Source organism: Platalea leucorodia, assembly GCF_965183815.1.
Source record: "Platalea leucorodia genome assembly, chromosome: 2".
In the NCBI taxonomy this organism is placed as follows: Eukaryota; Metazoa; Chordata; class Aves; order Pelecaniformes; family Threskiornithidae; genus Platalea; species Platalea leucorodia.
The window spans coordinates 55,625,666-55,644,395 of NC_138824.1; the positions used below are offsets into that span (position 1 = coordinate 55,625,666).

The 18,730-nt window shown below is 42.7% G+C and overlaps 1 protein-coding gene across 1 annotated transcript in view; it reads left to right on the forward strand.

Annotated features, from left to right (window-relative positions):
• Positions 1 to 1,792: 1,792 nt before the first annotated feature.
• Positions 1,793 to 18,730, forward strand: part of GPC6 (glypican 6) — a gene marked incomplete at both ends in the record, with an annotated part of 769,154 nt that continues 752,216 nt past the window's right edge. The window contains one exon of the mRNA XM_082304914.1: positions 1,793 to 2,153. Within this exon, the coding sequence (XP_082161040.1) occupies positions 1,793 to 2,153 (361 nt within the window). The remainder of the gene's footprint in view (positions 2,154 to 18,730) is intronic.

An 18,730-nucleotide genomic window follows, 5' to 3' on the forward strand; every position in this document is an offset into this window, starting at 1 on the left:
CCAGAGACATCTCACCTTGGGGGAGGTTGTAGGGACAGGTGCTAACCCCACCTTTCTGCCTGGATTGCAGGACTCCAACAAAAATCCACCACTTACCCATCCCTTCCTGGCCCCCCTGGCCCTGGACATGCAGGGACTTTGGTAGGAAGAGGGAGGACAAGGGCTGCACGCAGAACTGCTGTTTCCCTGCTGTGTACACAGGCAGTGTCAGAGCATCGTCACTCAGTTGGTGGGGAACGGGGGAGGGAAGAAGAAGGAATGACAATGTGGGAGAGGGAAAATGGTAAGGGAGGCTAGGGGAACACACAATGTCAGGTGGGACCAGGCTGCGTACACTGGCCCAGGCCCAAAGCTAACACTGCAGTTAATGTGACACTGCAGCAGTATCGGCACCTAATAATTTCAGTCTAATCTGAATGCATCTTGAATTATGATAGTGTCATGATATCGCTCTATGGCTCCTCACTGATAAGTGAGTCTCCAAGTTGATGGTCTTTTACGTCTTCTGTTGGCCTTCTTCACTTCATCCTGGGCCTGATATCTCTGTCTGTGTACTTTTGACAAAATATCACACTTCTCTACAGTACTCATAAAAAGCACTGCAATAAATCCTTTAAAACTGTAACTTTGGATTTTACTATCAACTACTTAAGAACAGAATATTTTTCTCTGTCCCTAAGTGGAGACTGAATTCACCTTGCAGGAATTTTCTTCACTTCCCCCATTCAGTTCTTTGCAGATGCTCATTTGCAGGAGAGAATTTATGGTTTTGTCCCCTGCTCTCCTCTCCTAGGGTGGCACGAATCACCTGGGTCAAGGACTGCCTTTCTTGCTTCCTCCTCATTCTTCTCTGTCTGATGCACAGAAATATCCTTCCGTCTCTCTCCTTTGGGTGATGGACTCATCCTCGTTCTAGCTCTTCAGCTCGGGTATTTATGTGTGCAACAAATAATAATTAATGGGAAAAAAAAAAGTATTTACGGGGCCCACTCCAAACCTGGCATTACAGAGAGCAATACCGCCGAAGAGTATCTTTTTTGACTAGCAGGCAATTTGTAATTTTGGGGCGAGGAGCGGCTGGATTCGTGGTGAGGAGGAAGTTTTTGGAGCTATGGGTGCTTTTCCTTCCTTCCGCCAGCAAACAGCGATCCACGCCAGGATTTGCTTTCTGCTCCTGTATTTCGGCGATGCAATGTGTAGCACGTTTCTCTGTGTGTGTGTGTGTGTGTGCGCGTGTGTGCGGGGGGGGGGGGGGGGGGAGCGTGTGAGTGTGTGTGGATGTGTGTGGGTGTGCGTGTTGTGTGTGTGGCTCTCCCTCGCTGTGTCTGCCTCCAGGATTTCTCCCTGCCTGGCTCAGGAGGCTGCTCCAGCGCTGCGCGGAGCAGAGGTTTCCCCGGCTCCCGTAAATAGAGGCACACGCATCCAGTGCACCACACGCATGCACACACACAGACAGACACACGCACACACGCACAGGCACACAGGCACGCACAGAGCCGCTGTCCAGTCCATCCCCACGCCGGCTGCTTTTCCCACCACCTCCAGCCTCGCAAAGGCGGCAGGCACCGCTGCGCGGCGGATCGCGCTGCCGCTGGCCCGGGACTCCGCTCGCAGCAACGCGCCCGCGGTTTCAGTCTTCACAACCTACAGCCAGATTTTTACCCCCCTCTTTTTTTCCTTTTCCTTTTTTTTTTTTTATTTTTTTTATTTTGGCGGGGGGCGAGAGCGCTTTGCATTTGGAGAAGGAGCCGGGGGGACGAGTCTGCCGCTCTCCTGCCCCCGCCGTGCGCGCATGTGTGCGTGTGCGCACCCATCTCCCCCCCACCTGGCAAAAGTTTGCCTCGGCGGCCGGGGGGCTCCCGGGCCGCCGCCCCCGCAGCCGGGGGGAGCGGCGGCGGCGGCGGCGCGGCGGGGCGGCAGCGGCGGCGGCGCGGGACTTGCGCGCCGCGCGGGACTTGCGCGCCGCGCCATGCCGGCGGCGCAGGGGGCTGCGCGGCGCTGCGCCCCGGCGGGGCTGCTGCTGCCGTTGCTGCTGCTGCTGCTGCCCGCGGCCGCGGGGGCCGAGGGCAAGGCGCGGAGCTGCGGCGAGGTGCGGCAGGCGTACAGCGCCAAGGGCTTCAGCCTGGCCAGCGTGCCCTACCAGGAGATCGCAGGTACGGGGCCGGGCGGAGCGGGGCGGGGGCCGCGGGGCGGGGGCGGGTGGGGGGCGCCGCCGCCGCCCGGCTGCGCGCACTCCCCGCGGAAGCGGCGCCGCGGATCGCCGCGTTGTCTGCGCGGCGCGGCGCGGCTCTGCCGGCCCGGGTGGCTGCCGGGGGCTTCCCGACAGGCATGTGCGTGTAAATAAATGATTAAATAAACATAAAAACTAAGGAGAGGCATTTAAAAATAAAAAGGGGGGAAAAAAAGGGGGGCGCGGGCGAGCCTCAGCCTCGGATCTGTTCGCCGGCAGAAACTTCTTGAGAGTTGCAGCCAGGCTGCGAGAGGCAGCAAGCGGTTCCGCAGTGGCTGCTGCCCCCGCTGCCGCCGTGTGCGGGGGAACAACTTTGCCCGCAGCCAGCGGGGACAGGGCTTGCGGGAGGCGGAGGAGGAGGAGGGTGGGGAGGGCAGTGCTGCCCCCCCAGCCCCCCCGGAGCCCGGGGAGCGGCGCGCCCCTCGGGGGCCAGCCCAGGGGCGCACCGGCGGGCCGGGCAGCTCGCCCCTCGGAGGCGCAGCCGGGCGCCTCCGCCGCAGCCCCCATCGAGCAGAGGCATCGGCTGCTGGAGAGAGGCACCCCCCCACACACACCCCCCGCTCCGCCGCCGGAGACACCAGGCAGCCTGTTACTTAGCTCTTCCTTCTGCTGAAACATGCCTACAACAGGTTATATCTCAATCTGCCTACGAAGGTGTTGGGGTTGTTTTTTGTTGTAATTTTATTTTTCTGCTTTTCCCTACAACCTTATCTATATTGCATCTTTGGGACGGAATGAATAAAAATATGTCCGGGGCAGATAATCCTTTAGCAATCAGACAGCACGACAAAAAGAGAGAAATGATATGGGAAGGCATGAGCTTGGGCTGCTTAAATTGGACTGCTCGAGCTCTCAGGAAAGATTTCTGCTTTGCCACTGGCACTTTGCTGTTAGGTTCTGCTGTTTGTAGAGTGAATTAGATGCCCCTCGGTTTGCTTGCTTCCTTTTTAAAGTTGGAGGCAGTAGATATATCTTCCTTGAGGTGAAATAGAGCCACAGTTATTCACTGTGCAGTATTTAGCACTTTACATGAGGAATGATAAATGTGGAAAATCTCAGGACAGCGAGGATGTAGTTCACAAAAATATGGGGAACGCTGTTCCACATTGCCGGTGCAGAACGGAGCAGATCTCTGCATAACTGCGTTGGTTCCTTTGGATGCATAGGTCTGACCTGCTGACATGCTTTAGAACAAGGCAGGAGAGTAAAGGGCCTGTGTGTGTAACTGTTCCACAGGCACCTTCGTTACTCGGGCTCACCGAAGGTCCTTCGGTGCTCTTTTTTTAAAATTTCTCTTTAGGTTGCTCATCAGTTGTATCACATCATGAAATCTCTCCTGTGAGCCACAGACCCTTTCAATATGCAGTCATGTTTGCCCTTCGCATACTGTTACTTCATCAGCTTTGAGACAGGGTGGTAGGATATGCCCTGTCCCATTTAAAAAAAAAATAATAATTTCCAGTGAATTTCAGGCTTCTAGTAACTTTCAGTAAACACTTGTTGCTTTCAGCTCACAGAGAAGTTTTATTGTCTTATTTATTTTTTGAATGTAGGGTACCAAGTTGCCATGCATTTTTTAAGGAATCCCAACATTTGCAAGTTTCTGCTAATATGTATCAGTACAGAAAGACTCACGATAGCTAAATATTTACTAGTAGTTAAATCCAAAGTTACTCTTCAGTTTCCTGCTAAGCTTCATAAGTAATATCTACTTTTATGGCTAAGAAGTACATGATTTATGCACAGATGGGTTATTTTTTCTGAGCTTCCTGTTACAAGTTATTTGTTTTCTTTGTGGTTTATCTGCCTTGTTACTAGCTGGTGTATGAACTTTTGAGTAGTTCTGTGTGTAGCTGTTCAAGCTACTCAGTTGTTGGAAGGCTAGGATTGCTTTAAGGTGTGTTTTGGCGTGTGCTCTGCTGGTACGGTGCTGAGAGGTTGTGTAATAAGCGTTCATGCAGCACGTGCTCTTGTTAATGTGAAAGTTACGTCTTTGCAACCCGGTGCAATGTTGGAAGTTTAATTAAAGCAATCAACGTACAGGTTTCAGAATAATTTTTTTTCATTCTGCCTTTTTCCAGCATACTGACTTGGTTAAGGAAGCAATTTGTTACTGTTAGGAAAGAAGTATAGTCTGTCAAATGCCTCATGTTTTGAAGAGTTCAAAGAACTTTAATTACAGTCAAACATTGAACAAACATGGTGTTTTCAAAAGATTTTGCATCAATGGCTTCATAATACGATGGAAAATAGTAACACACAGTATGGTTTATGTGTTTTGATTTAACAGTAGTTGTATGTTTTCATTTGTCATTTGTTTAAAAGCTACTTTCTAGCTAGGACTGTTGAAACTTGATAAACTCAAGAGGCAGTGTGTATGTACTGACGCAAAGAGCTGAAGAATCTGTTTAAATGAGAGAGGGTACGGACACAGAGGTAACCCTCTGTTGAATGGAACTGCAAAGCCAGCTTGTTAGAGAACTTTTGCAAAATTATTTATACTGGCTCTCACTTTTGAATGGAGAAGGCAGGTTACGGATTTAAAAAGCTGTCTGGTTTTACACTGTAAAGCAAGGTTTTCCTACAGTATTTTGTTGCATGTGAAATGTGTTGAAGTTGGTAATAATGTGATTATGGTCGTCTGCTATGCTTTTACAACAATGCTAAACTGTTCAATGTAATAGTATAGTACTTACATGTAATCAGCCTGCTGTGCCTGACGTCTGATCACCAAATTCTGGTGCTGTGACCTACATTGGCATACAGCACATATAGTTGGCTTCCAACATAGATTGTCAAAGTAAGTCCTCAATAAAGGAACTTTGTCTGGGAATGGGGGGAGGAAGAAAATTTGAAGTGTACATAATACGCTGCTGTGGGCTTGATTCTATGCATCAGTCACATGCAGAGGGGGTAGCAGGAGCTTGTGGTGTACGCTGGGCTGTCCTTGTAAAATCTGCCCTCTCGTAAAGCTGCTGTGGAGTATCCTGCATGTGAAGAAGAGTTGAACGGTCAGACTCACGCTGCCGTGGCCCCGCGTTCATGAGCACTGAGTGGAGCTCCCAAGGACTTTGCAGGAAATGTTTTGCTGTAGGAAAATCTGTCACTTGAAAGTCAATACAAAAGAGAAAAGTCACAGCACATATCCGTTAGCATTACTTGTTTAACTCCAGCCATGAGTTCAAAAACTTACAGCATCTTAGGGAAAGCCATGAAAATGAAACGTCAAAGTTCAAGGTGGAGTGTGTCCTTGCCTCAAAGTTTTCTGAATTAAAGTGAATGTCTGACTTTTCAAAAGTAGTGGATGTGTCTGATTTGTGCCTTTCCAATTCCAGTTGATCTAGACATGCTGTAAGGTGATGGGTGTGGGTTTTTTGTGGGTTGTGGTTTTGTTTGGGTTTGGCTTTTTTTTTTTTTTTAACTAGATACTGAGTAATAGTGTAATTAGAGAAAAACTGGAAGTGTTCTGGTAAAGCGTCCAACTGTAAAGATGTTGAATTCTAAATACTGCGTGAGAAGTTAGTGAGCTTTGTTCTCCTGTGCAGATGATGAATGAGGTGAGATTCTGGCAACACAGAGACACCATAGTGAAAGTAGCTGAAATGAAAGCAGAAGCAAACCCTTCATTTTGAAGGTCAGGAGTCACTTGAAATTGTGCTTTGATGAATGGGCTTCATACTGGCATAATACAGAGGTGTTGACTGAAGAAAGCTAGCAAACATAACAGAGTTGCTTGTAGCTCTAAAGTGGTAATAATAATAATAATAATAAAAATAAACTCAGTAGTCACTCATGCGATTGAGCTATTAGTCCATGTCAGATGTTCCCAAGATACTCTTTCTGAATGTTTTGCTTTCCTTTAAGTAAATCAAAAAAGTGAGATTGACAGGAGAACAGTGGAAAATCCTCCTGACTGAGTCTGTATCAAAGCACTTGTTAATGAATGCCATCTTTTACTGTTTCTCTACTGCTGTCGCTGAGAGTGGTGTGAATAAAGTGCCTGCAGACCAGGAGGCAAGTGCAGATTCACAGGCACCTTGTGCGGTTGTCTCAGGAGTGTGAAATAGGAATAGCCTTACTGAAATCAATAATATAATCAATGCAAACTGGAGTTGATGATCTTAAAGGTCTTTTCCAACCTAAACGATTCTATGATTCAAATTTGTGAAATCTGAATTGGGCCATTAGAGATTAGTTCACTCCTGGTCTCAGTGACGACAGTGAAGATGGATGCAGAATTTCATGCGCACTTTCCTTGTTTTGGCGCTGTTGTTGTAGTATCCTGCACACCGTGTATGACTGCTCCTCATCTCTGTTTGCCATGTCAGTAACTCCAGCATCAAAAGCCCCTCTGGTCACCCTCCCTTACGGCCTCCCTTATTTTGCCATTGTGAGTGCATGGTGTACACTAATAAACTGGTGTGTGCATTTAGGTAGGAGGAAGTACAGCTTTTCTAAGACCTGGCTTTGCTATCACTTTTGTACCTATTTATTGGTTTGTCTGTGACTGATGCCATTAAAGGGAATACAGCTTACGTATGCACATCGAAACCTAAAGGTGCTGTTTGTAAGATCAGGGCCTTTGAAGAGAAATAGCATGTTTTTAATGCTTATAAATAATTCATTTTTGACTGAGAATTTTAAATCTCAGCATCTGGAGTTTCCCCATGGTACTTTATGGTAGAGTATCTTGGAAAGAGGGACTTCAAAATAGAAAAGGTGATGCTTTAATAATTAGTGTAACGAGGAACTTCAGTGTATTGTACTCTAATAATCTTTTTTCTTTCTGTCATCAGTCTGATTTATAATCAAACAGCATACCTAAAGCTATAGTATTTTCTATGCTTCTAAGTGCTAATGTATTAAACTGTTCTAATGCAGTATTAGTACTTATTTCATCATATGCTATTGTGAAATACTCCGGAGATTAGGTGGGGTTCAGATATCAGAGAGGTCAAGCACTATGTTAAAAGCTCAGGCCATTCTTTTTATATTACTGCAGTAAAGAATATATTCATTTCATTTATATTACCACTTGGCTCTCATAAAAGGTCAGTTTCAGCTGAATGTACAATTACTTGCAAATGGCAAATCTTATAACAAGTGATCAACAATAAAAGCTTTTCTGGGTAATTTGTCTTTAAAATTACCACCTGCCATTTCTTTTGAATGACTTGAGCATCTTGCAGTATCACTTGGAGATCTCTGTCTTATTCCCCACGATACATGTAAGAAAACTATGCATACTAATCTTCCTTTCTGCTTAGTAAAGTAAAAATGCATAATTACATTAAAGTTTCTAGTTGAAATAACAAGCTTGGTGCTTAAAACTCCATTATGGTATCAAAGTATCAGCACTCCCATTACTAGCAAAATGAAATTACGTTTTCAATGAACTATGACTGTATGCTCCCCTTTGTACCTGGTTAATGGGTGCTATCTCCCTGGGATGGGAACCTTCGTTCTGTGGTTTTGACTGTTCATACTACCGGGCGTAATTATTTTAGCAGCCTAAATATGTGTAAAAGAATTAACGCTTCTCCACAAATTCCTAAGAACAGCATATAAAGGTTGGTGTTTAAAGGCAGAATAGTTATTATGCTAAACAGAGAGAATACATTACAAGATGCAAAAGGAATTTAAAATGTGTTGCAGATGGCAGGAAAACATATGCTGGTAAAATTCTTAGTACTTTATTCCTCTGTATGTAAAAACAGCCTAAAACCTACTGAAACTAAGGTTTGCTTTCTCCGCTACTTATTGCTCCAGAGCTCCTGCCCACAGCCAAAAACTAAGCTTCCCTAATAAGAAATTTTTTAGCTCTCATTACAGGAGGCTGTCACAAAGACCACCAGCTCTCTCCGACGAGCTGCTTTCGGCTAACGTGACCTTTTCCTTCCAGCAAAGGGAAACAGTGGTACTTTGCTCCGTTGAGCCATCGCAGAACACAGAAGACACACAGCATTTGAAGGCAGGTGCCGCAAAAGAGGCGCCCGCGCTCCCGCTGACTGCCAGGGCGACGGCAATTCGGGCCCTGCCGCTACGCCCGGCGGAGCGAGTCTCCGGTGAGCGAAGTCAGTCTCCGGTGAGCGAAGCCAGGGGTTATTAATAGCGGCGGGAGGGTTCTCGTCCCGACAGCCCGCTGTAGAAACCCGGGTGCCCAGGAGGAGGCTCTACAGCGCAGCGCCAGCCCAGGGATGGAGACCCACCGTCCGCCTCTCCTGGCCTTGATTTTCAGGGCTCGGGATAGGAGTCACTTTCGGTCCATCAAAAAGAAGCAGCGAGGGCTGATACTCCTAATGCAAACAGCAAATTGCTCTCTGGCTCGCCTAGCCTGCGAGGTCTGTCAACTTGCGCTTCTAATGGCCTTTTAACCGTGTCTCCAGCTGAGCAGCAGATGTAAAGGGTACCAAGCATCCCGAGCTGCTTTTTTTTTTTTCCCTCTTGAAAGAAACATTTCTACAGACGCCTGACTAACAATGGAGCCTCGGACCTGCTCGCTGACCTGTTGGGTTTAAAATAGCAGGGCAAATCTCCCAAAATAAGTGGAAGTCTCGACTGCTTTTAACAGGTGCCTCAGAGGGCTGTTACATTAAATTAGGTACGCTTACAGAATAACACAGTCGTATCTGTGCGTGTGTGTTCATGTGTGTGTGTGCGGGGGTAAAATCACAGCTTTTACCTGGAGTGGCCTCAAAGCCACATTTAAGCACTTGAAACAGCTAGAGAAGCTGCACATTACCAGGATAGGTATTTGCAAACCAGGTTGAAACTTTGTTTTATGGGCCCCATCTGAAAAACACATGTGCAAACACACATGAATTCAAACATATGTACAATAAAAAACTACACAGGGCTCAGTTCATATATGTCAGAAAGATCAAAGGCTAAGTCAGCCACGCTAATCCTACTGTTTGGGGAGTCCAATTAGTTCAAGCCTGATGCTTGACTAAGCAGTAGGTAATATAATCTGCCCTCTAAGTCGAAATTTAGACATCTCTGTTGCCACGTTCTTTATCAGTCTCCATGTAGCTCTTGCCATGTCTGTGATGGTAGCCACATATTTCTCTGATATTTTTGGCTACGTCTCTCTGACTTATGTGCTGAGTTTCTAACATAATAGAGACTATGGGGACACGCGTCTGGCTTTTGTCTGACTTTGTCTTGGAGGGAAGTCAACACATGGGATGAAGCTGTTGCACATCTGGGTATCAGACAGTAGTATGGTATAGCGTGAGGATGCATGTGGATACCACCATGGTTGTGAGAACTATGGAGGTATGTAGAAGATCTGGCAAAATATAGTGTGTGAATGCCTTACTACAGTTCTTGCGTAATGTGTCTGGTTGGCTTTTGAGTTACGGTATCCCTTATGACCTCAGAGTTTTCCTTTGAGAGTCCATAAGCAATAATTAATACAGGAAACTAAAATGGCTTTCTTAAGTGGAATTATTTTTTAAGAGTGAAGCATAACATTAGGGAAAGGATCTCTATGCAGTTATCCTACCTAAAGTCCAACGGTGCTGATTGATGGTCATGGCCAGGGAGGCTCCTGTCAGGTCCTGTGTACAATACCTGTAGGTTTAGGATTCAGTTTCCTGTTTTCAGGAAATGTTTCTGTTTGAGCTGCTGTTGTCTAAATTTCATTTTTCTGGTGATATCAATCAAGTAATAGAGGTAACATTTTGGATAAAGTATTGGTATTTATAGTTGCAACATTTTACTCTGAACAACCATTTCTCCTGCCCAGGAGATGCCATATTGATCTGTGTTTTCGCTTTGGATAGTCTTTTGTGAATGTAGCAATCTGTGGCTTTGGAGTCCAAATATGTAGCTCTAGATAAAGGTAGTGAGGCTAGCAAAAAGCTGACTCAGATAACTGGGGAGAGAATATAGGGTAGGATGAATTGTTGGAGAAGGGCTTACTGGAAGATGAATGAAACATGAATGTGAGTACTTCTTTCTCTCATTGCTTGAGTCACTTTGCATTCGTTGTGCTAGGTATTAAGACCTTTCTTGAAGTTAAAGCCCTATGTAGAAGAAGGGAGAGGACTGGAAAAGTGCTTTTATGCTGGTCAAAGGTTTGGATGAATAGAGTGCAAAGAAGGAGGGAGGGAGCAGAGCTGGTCCATTTGTTTTTTTTAATGCTCCACTTGGTCTTGGTCCGTACAGTCTGTAGATTTCTCCTTTTTCTCACCATCTAAGTGGTTAAACATCACATCTCAAACAGATTGTGGTGACCTGACTGATCATGCTCCAAAATGGAAAGAGTTATAATCACGATGTATTGGCATTTCTGTTGTTGAACGGTTCCTTCAGAGCTTGCTGCTTTGCTAAGTGGGCAGTTCTCAGTAATTCGAGCTCAGTAGCTAAGATGTAATTATCTCATTGCAGAGAGGACAAGGCAACTTTTGTGTGGTTCTGTCTCTCATCATAACTTTACATAACTGTGCTCCATAACCTTGAGAGAGGAGACTGTGGGTTTCTGGCTTATACTTCCTTTAAACCTAAAAAAAGTTGTAAAAGGCTTGGGTCCAGCCTATTAAAGTATGTTTTCATTTACATCTCACCCTATTCCATGGGAGTTGGCTGTCAGCAAAGTTGTGTGTTCCCTGTTCCTGCCTTTGACTGCTTCCCCTGCATCACGTCTAGCCATCTGACATGCTGACCTGGACCAGCATGATAGTCTGGTAGCTGATAGCTAACCCACCAAAAAAGATCTTGAAGTTACTCAGGAGGGTATGTGGGAAGACGTGCCTGAAGTCATGATGAGAAAGTGAGGCTCACCATTTGTTGGTGGCTTTCAGGTAGATGTCTTACAATTATCATGGAACTGCAAGAGGAAGACAGTCTGTCTTTCCTCACGTAGCAGCAAAATGCAATGCGGCAGTAGTACAGTACTCTTATGGTATAACTGAGAAGAAACTACCAGCAGCTGAGCATTTTTGGTATTATCCTCACTTTTGCACTTGACCGTCTAACTGCATCACCAAAATTTGACAAGCCATACTAGCAAAGTCATCTGTTCTCCAAAACTGAAAGAGCTGAACATCTGCCTGGGATGAGGGATCGTACTGAGAGTGCTTCACTACCTTAGGGAAACTCTCTGCTTGTTATCATGTCGATGTGTGATAGTTAATGTGGTCAGTTTAGTGGGTGTCTGCTGATTTTACGCACATTGAAATTTGGGGTTTATGAGGCAAGTGGATAGGATTATTAGACCACAGGTTTATATACTGCTATTTATTGCTGTTTTCATGTTTTAAATCTTTTCTACACCTGAGGATACCCATTCCCAGCTATATGCAGCTTTGACATCTAAAATAAAATTGCACTTATAGTAGTGCTGAAATATAAATTGTTAAAAGCAGTGGCAGGACGCTTCTTTGCATGTCGTAAGAATGCAAGTCCCTAAGAAGCTTAAACAATGCAGTGACAAATCAAAGGCCAGGGATGATGAGCACCCAGTGTCCAGTGGCTAAACCTGAAGTGTTTTCCATCTTTTCTCTTAAACCAACATAATATTTCACAGAGAAAGGAGCTGTAAGTACAAACAGTGACTGCATCTTATTTAGTTACACAAAATTGATTCACAGTATAAGCACATAATATAAATATTTATTTCTCTGATATTAGCTTTTGGCTTTACAACTTTAACATATAAGATAATACTGTGTATGAGCAATTTAGATTCCTTGGATGAAAATAGCTATATATCATTTTGTCTGTCAGCATTATCTGTGTTGTAGAGAAATATGGAAAATACCTCTTGAACAGTTTCAGACTCAGACCATATTCTCTTTAACCAGTTAGAGTCTTGCAATTTACAGTATTCTTATCTGGTCTAAACTTTGCATTACGTGCATGTATTTAAAGCAGTTTCAAAAATGTAAAAGAAGATGCCAAAGCTGGCCCACAGTAAAAGCTTCCTTAATAAAATCTTCTTTTTTTATTTTGTGAAGTAGTCTATCCTCTGCTAGCAGTCCAGCTTTAAAAAAAAGCAAGGAAGACAGATCATGCTAATCAAAATTGCAAAATAGGTTTTATTGGCTCAACAGAGATTTAGGTGTTTCTGAACAGAGAATCAAAATCTAATTTAAAAATGAAGGTATTTAAAAGAGTGGTGCAGGGGAGGTTTATTTAGTGAATTGGTGAAAAGCCAGGAGCAACATTCCTTGACCGCTGCTGTTCCATGATGGTCCATGGTTCTGGCTATGGGCTCGCAATGAGTACTGTTAACTGAATACCTGGAACATAACTGAAATGCATTGGTTAAATACAAACACCTGTCTTTGCAATGTAGCGTGGCTGATGAAGTGGAAGGACTCCCAGAAACAGCTTCCTGAAATTGAACGCTGAAACAGTGATTATTTTGTTCTTAAAGCTGATCTTCAGAAGTCCCTTACCATTCTTTGAATGAGAACTCCAAAGCCTCTTTCTTTTTTAATTACTGAGACAGCATACTAAAAGCCATGTATAAATTGACTGTAATCAGATTGGTTGTGGGGCATGTGCACACTTCTGTTACTAGTTTTTTGAGTTAAAGACCCCCAAACCTGATTTTTGCCTACCTATCTCCATTGAATGCAGCTGGTGGCAGAATTTCATCAAGATTTAATTGCAGGTTTTTTTACAAAAGTGAGTAAAGCAGTAAATGATCACAATTCAAAATCACAATTTCATAGAATCATAGAATCATAGAATCGTCAAGGTTGGAAAAGACCCTTAAGATCAAAGATTAAGATTTAATTGTGTGAAGCACTGAAGAATTACAAAGAAGGGACAGTCCTATCTGCAAAGAGCTTCCATTTTATATTTATGCCAGTATTTCTTCATGAGACTTACAGAATCATGATGTCATAGTTATGTACATACTGTTTAAACCTTTTTCTATTACGTAAACAACAAATGTACAAATAAATATGCTGCTTAATTTTTTTAATTGTCCTTATAAAGGACGCCAGCTTCATATCCCGCTGAGATTGCTATGATGATTGATGGATCCTTTGTGGAAGCATCTTTGTACCTTGTTAATTAGTAATTTAGAGTCTGAGTTTGCTTTTTAAAGCAACTCCAGCTGGGCACTGTAAATCACTGTCTAGGGCACAATCTATGCTCAGTACAGAAACTGGCCAAACCACAAACTCTTTGCACCTTTTATAACAAAATTTGGTTGCTGGCAAATAGTGAAACACATAAATACAGATCATTGCTCAGGTGGAGCTTTTCCATAACTGATGAATGGATTTAAATTGTTCTTCTCTCACGATTTGCCCAAGAGACTAATGCCTCCTCTTCAACTGAGAAGAATGCACAGAAGTATTATGTCCACAGTGTGTGGACATATGTATACATTCATATTCATACATATTCATATGTTCATACATATTCATACATTCATATACCCGTGTACCCAAACAGCCCCTTGCATTCAAGACGTCTGCTGAAATTCTATCATACACCAGACAGCTTTTTTTCCAAGGTATATTATAACACTGTGGATAACTTTTGGATTATAAGTGAGGTCCAATTTTCCTTTTCATATTTGCATAGTTTTCCTTTCATTGTTAGTTTTTGCTTCTTTGAATATTCTAGAGTAATTTCCATTTTTTCTGGTGACAGGTCATTGCTATAACCTTCAAGCCTAATGGACTTCTCAAGCTAAATCTGCTTTTGACAGAAGAAGAAACTCTGCAGAATTTCCCTGTCCTTTTTAGCTGAAATACCAGCAAAAATCAAACTCCAGATGAAGAAAATTATATAGTTAAGAGCAGATTCCTCCAGATTTTAGTCTGTAACGCTGAACAACTCCAATTCATGCCCAGAAACTCCAGTTGGGCTAAAGAAACACACATGTAACTTTGCTATTGATTTATGTACTTTTAGGTTATTTCTTATAGTCCTTTCAACATCATTATTACAGTTATTGTACAGCACAGACAACCTTTCTAGAAAGACTAATAGAGTTGTCAAATTAGGATCATCATCATCATTTTAATGGCTGATACATAAGTGCTAATCTTTTCGTTCCATTCTGTGGCTTGCCTGATGCTGGGAGCTGATCAAACTGTTGCATGCAATGACTGTTCAGATGAGTCATGCAGAAAGGACTGGTGTAGCAGAATAAAACTTCTCCAAACAGTACTTAGAGTTTCTATACCTGTGTTTTAATTCAATATAGAGATACAGAGGTACAATCGTAATTAGTTTAAATCAGCAAATATGAGTTATTTACAATTTTCAACAATAAGCATCTTGGGAAGATGATAGTAACAGCTAGCAGCCACACTTTCTGATTAATAGATATTTGTATTTTTGACGCTCTCAGATGAAAGGCAAATTTGTAAACATTACTAATATTTATTCCACAAATATTTGTCTCATTTTTATTTCATCCTGCTGTAATCTGCAAGTGCTAATCATTTGGACCCCTTTGGAGCAAAGGGACTTACTAAGTTGTGTTAGATATAGCAGGAACTCAATATTCAAACAAATTTTTGTTGAAAAAACATCTCGGTCGGTCTAATTTTACAAGAGAGCTGCATGCATGCCTTTCAACAGTGAGGAGTTAATTTGCAAAGGCAAGCTAAAGAATGTATTCTGAATATTTTCTCAGTTGCTTATGGGGGGGGACTCATCTTCCTTTTCTTTCTAAATCGTTCTTTTCTATTCTGCCCAGAATATTTCATGTTTATGCTACAGAGACACATATATATAACTCCACATTTCAAAAGAAGGAAAAATAACAAATAATTCATTTTTTAACATTACTTGTGTTTGCTGGAATATTTATTGCTTCCACAAAGAGTTAGGCCATCGCTGTATTTACTGGTACAGCCCCTTATTTTCAGGCAGCTTCCTGCCTTGCAGGATAGTTTTCATATAGGTGCCTAAGGCTGCGGGATACAATTCAGGAGGAGAGTTAGTTACAACTGAGTAATCAGCCAGTGAATCTAACCTAGGAGAAAAGTCGTATGAGTGATGCTGATGAGTGAGAGAGTTGAGTCCTCACTCCTCACCTTTTGGGAGAACATCTTCAAGGCCCTTTTTGGAGGGATGCGTGCGATCTTTCCTTTTGACGTGATTCCCCTGTGTATAAATAATAGCACGGTCACTAAGGCAGAGAGGGTGTTTGTATTTGCACCTGTTTGTTAGCACATGAGAGGATGCAGTTTTGAAAGAGCTGAAACATTCTCTCCGCTCCAGTCCAACAAATGCATAAATACTTTTGTGTAAGGTAGCTACTGGAAAGCAGACTGGAACTAGCATCCTGGATCTGCAACCCCTCTGTGAGGTGAGGGCAGGCTGCACTCGGCTAAATAGTTTCTTCACTTTCTTTCTGCCCAAGAAACAACTATTGTACGCAAAGCAAAAGTATTGTAATAGGAAAGATTGTCAAAATTATTTTTCTTTGCCAAGGAGAGCCCTGTCTGTAGTAAATCTATTTAAACATAAGGTAGCTTTGAAGTAGGCTGGCATTGCTATTTGATCTTGAAGCTTTTCTTAATAAAAAACTTAATCAACTTGAAAATTGGTCAGCATAGAAGGGTTTTTTCCCCTTATTTTTTCCCTCCTGAGGAATATTTAAGCAATTGCAATTTTCTTCCTGTGCTGATAATGTTATTTAAATTATTAGTAATCAAATAGTAGATTGCAAGCAGTCAGCATTAATCTAAAAGATGTTTGACAAACACTTGGTTTAGGGCATAATCTTCCGAGGGATTTGATGGGAAACTCATTGCTTGGGCCATTATATCCTAAATTAGACAAAGTACAATGAATTACATGTTCCTGTCACCTCATTATGATTTGTCAGTAGTGGTAGGAGGCCTTTTTTCTTCAAGTACTCTAACGGAACAAACCACAGTGAAAAGAAGCATCTACACCTTGAACTGTGAGGTTCTATAGGGGCCAGTTTGGATTAATGAGGTTCCCGGTGTAGGTGGCTGCTGGCCCTTTGGCTCGTGGATTCCCAGGCGACCCAGTCCCTTTTGATATATCAGTTTTGCTCCAAGCAAGTGCATGGCCTCAGAAGGTATGTATTAACCTGCTCCCACCGTGCAGGATCCTCAAAAACTGATGCCGAGTCGGCGTGAGAGCCTACGCAGAAATATTTTCTGTTTTCTGTAACAGTGCATCTTTTGTCAAAAAGCAGTAGGTGTAACTATTGAAAGTGCACATGAATAATGTTAAAGGTAAGTTTTGGGTGGGCTGTAGTTTCAAAAATGGGTTGATTCTTCTTCAAACATGTGCACGAAACAGAAAGCGTTCTTGGAAGATGTCTTTACGTTCCTGTTAGTGGGAGTGGGCGGTGGGGCAAAGCGGTTCCTCATAGACCCCTGCCAAAGGGTTTGACGTTTTGCATCCTATAAATATGGGGGTTTTTTTAAGAATAATGCTATAAAAACAAACAAACAAACAAACCCTATTCCATGGAGAGTCAGCAGCAGCAATCTTAGTGTTCTCTGCTGAATATGAAGCTATTCTCCTTATAAGATGTTCCACTAAGGTTAAGGTAGAAGAGAGAGGTCTTTAACATCCCGTGGGTTCTGTCTGTTTCCACTAGAAGTTTTATTTGCTTTCTGAGCCTAGATACAAACTCAGCAGTGGGAATAACAGCCGCTTTAAAATTTTCTCCCGGGGAAATTGGTTGACTTCAGAAGCATCTTAGAAGGTTGCAAAGGTATCGCTGGCCAACAGGCACAAAATAATTTGATATAAAACTGAGCTCTAAGTTGCTGTTGGAAACCACCAGGATAATGAGTCAGTTTCAGAAAAAAATAGGTTCATTATTTTTTAATTGGGCTGCTTTTCAAGAAATCCAGGGGCTGCTCATCAAAATGCAAGAGGTGTTCCAAATATCATAAAGTTTAAGGAAATTAAGTTCTGATGAATGCTATATACCTGACACAATGAATCTATTGATTGTGCACTGCTGACCTTCACTAGTGAGTTCTCCTACATCTTCAAATGTCTTCTCGTGTGAAAAACAACACAACCATCAGTTTAAGCAGTATATAAATATGAACTGAAGTAACTACTTAAAATGAAACACTAACAAGACCAAAAACATTTTGGCAAGATTATTTCAGGGAACAGTTAAAATAAATGAGAACAGCTTTCCTTTGTGATTAACACCATTATATTCTCATTCATTCAGGACATTATATTCATTCAGGACTTACACAGCAATTTTCAGAGGAGCTTTGTAACAACAAAATGAGAAAAGCAATAAAAGCCATAGAACTAATAATCTGTATTTCAGGAATCATCTCTTCATGTGAGACTATGATCCGTTTTTGCAGCTTTGCCTGACTAGTGGATAAACTGCTAGTCTTACCAAAGTCTATGTCAAAACTCTGTTGGATTTTAGTAGGGCTGGGACTTCTTTCTTTGCCCAGAATTTTCTTTTCTGGGCTGCTTGTTTTGGGAGATTTTAGTTATTTACTCAATAGTTAAACCAATAGACAAGAAACTTTTTAGCCTTGGGAATACGGAGGGAAGAGTCTTTGTGAAGTCTTTGTGAAGGAACAAAGTGTTGAGGAGCAAAAGCATGAGGCCCACAAGTTTGCTTCTGCAGAGCTATGTGAAAGTAGAGGAACACAGTCCAAGTTCAGCATTATCTGCAGGAACAAAACAAGCAGTAACTAAAGTAATCTTTTGTCACTTTAGTGTGTGTGTCACTATAGCAGTTTTGCTTAAATTTTTTCAGCACCAGAATCTTGTTTACAAACTCTGATCTTATGACCCCTCTATACTTAGTCCCTGTATTTTATTCTTAGACCATGACACTTAAAACCAGTAAGTTCCCATCCTTTGTCAAAAGGGATCTGAAAAGCCGTGCAGCCCACTTGCAAATGATGTGGGGTGGCCCAGGTAGGGATGTTCCACCTGACCCGCAGCTCAGGAGCCCCAGGCTGGCCAACCCGGCATACATACATACGTAAGTGTGTTTCTGAACTTCACAGAATGTCAGGAATTTAACCTTAAAAATGCCCTTAACCATTCCTGTGCAGAATATCTTTACTTAGATTGACTAATGGCACCTCTCGCCTTATGCAGTACTTTACTACTGTTTGGAGAATAATGCTGTGTGGAGTAGAAGGGGGTGTTAGGATTGGTCTGAATTTGGATAGGACATCAAATGAAGATGTTAGGAATGAGAGGTTTATTACATTTTTTTCCTTTGTTTTTGAAGGAGGGAGAAGTATTAATAGCAAACAGCAGTACAGATGTATTATTACATCTCAATCATCAGCGCTTTGGGAAGAGTATAGATGAAGGACAAAAGAAAAAAGCAGTAGCAAGACAGAAGTGGCGGGATGTGTTGAAAAGGCACTGTCTTTGTCATCCTGCTATAGTCAGAAAAGTCAAAATCCACTTCAGAATACAGGAGTAAAAAATGACAGTCTGCTAGACTGAGGCCTCACAAAATTGCCTTGAAAATAAGCTAGCTCCAAGCAAAACACTGCTCATCTACTGTTTACTATGGTGTTGACT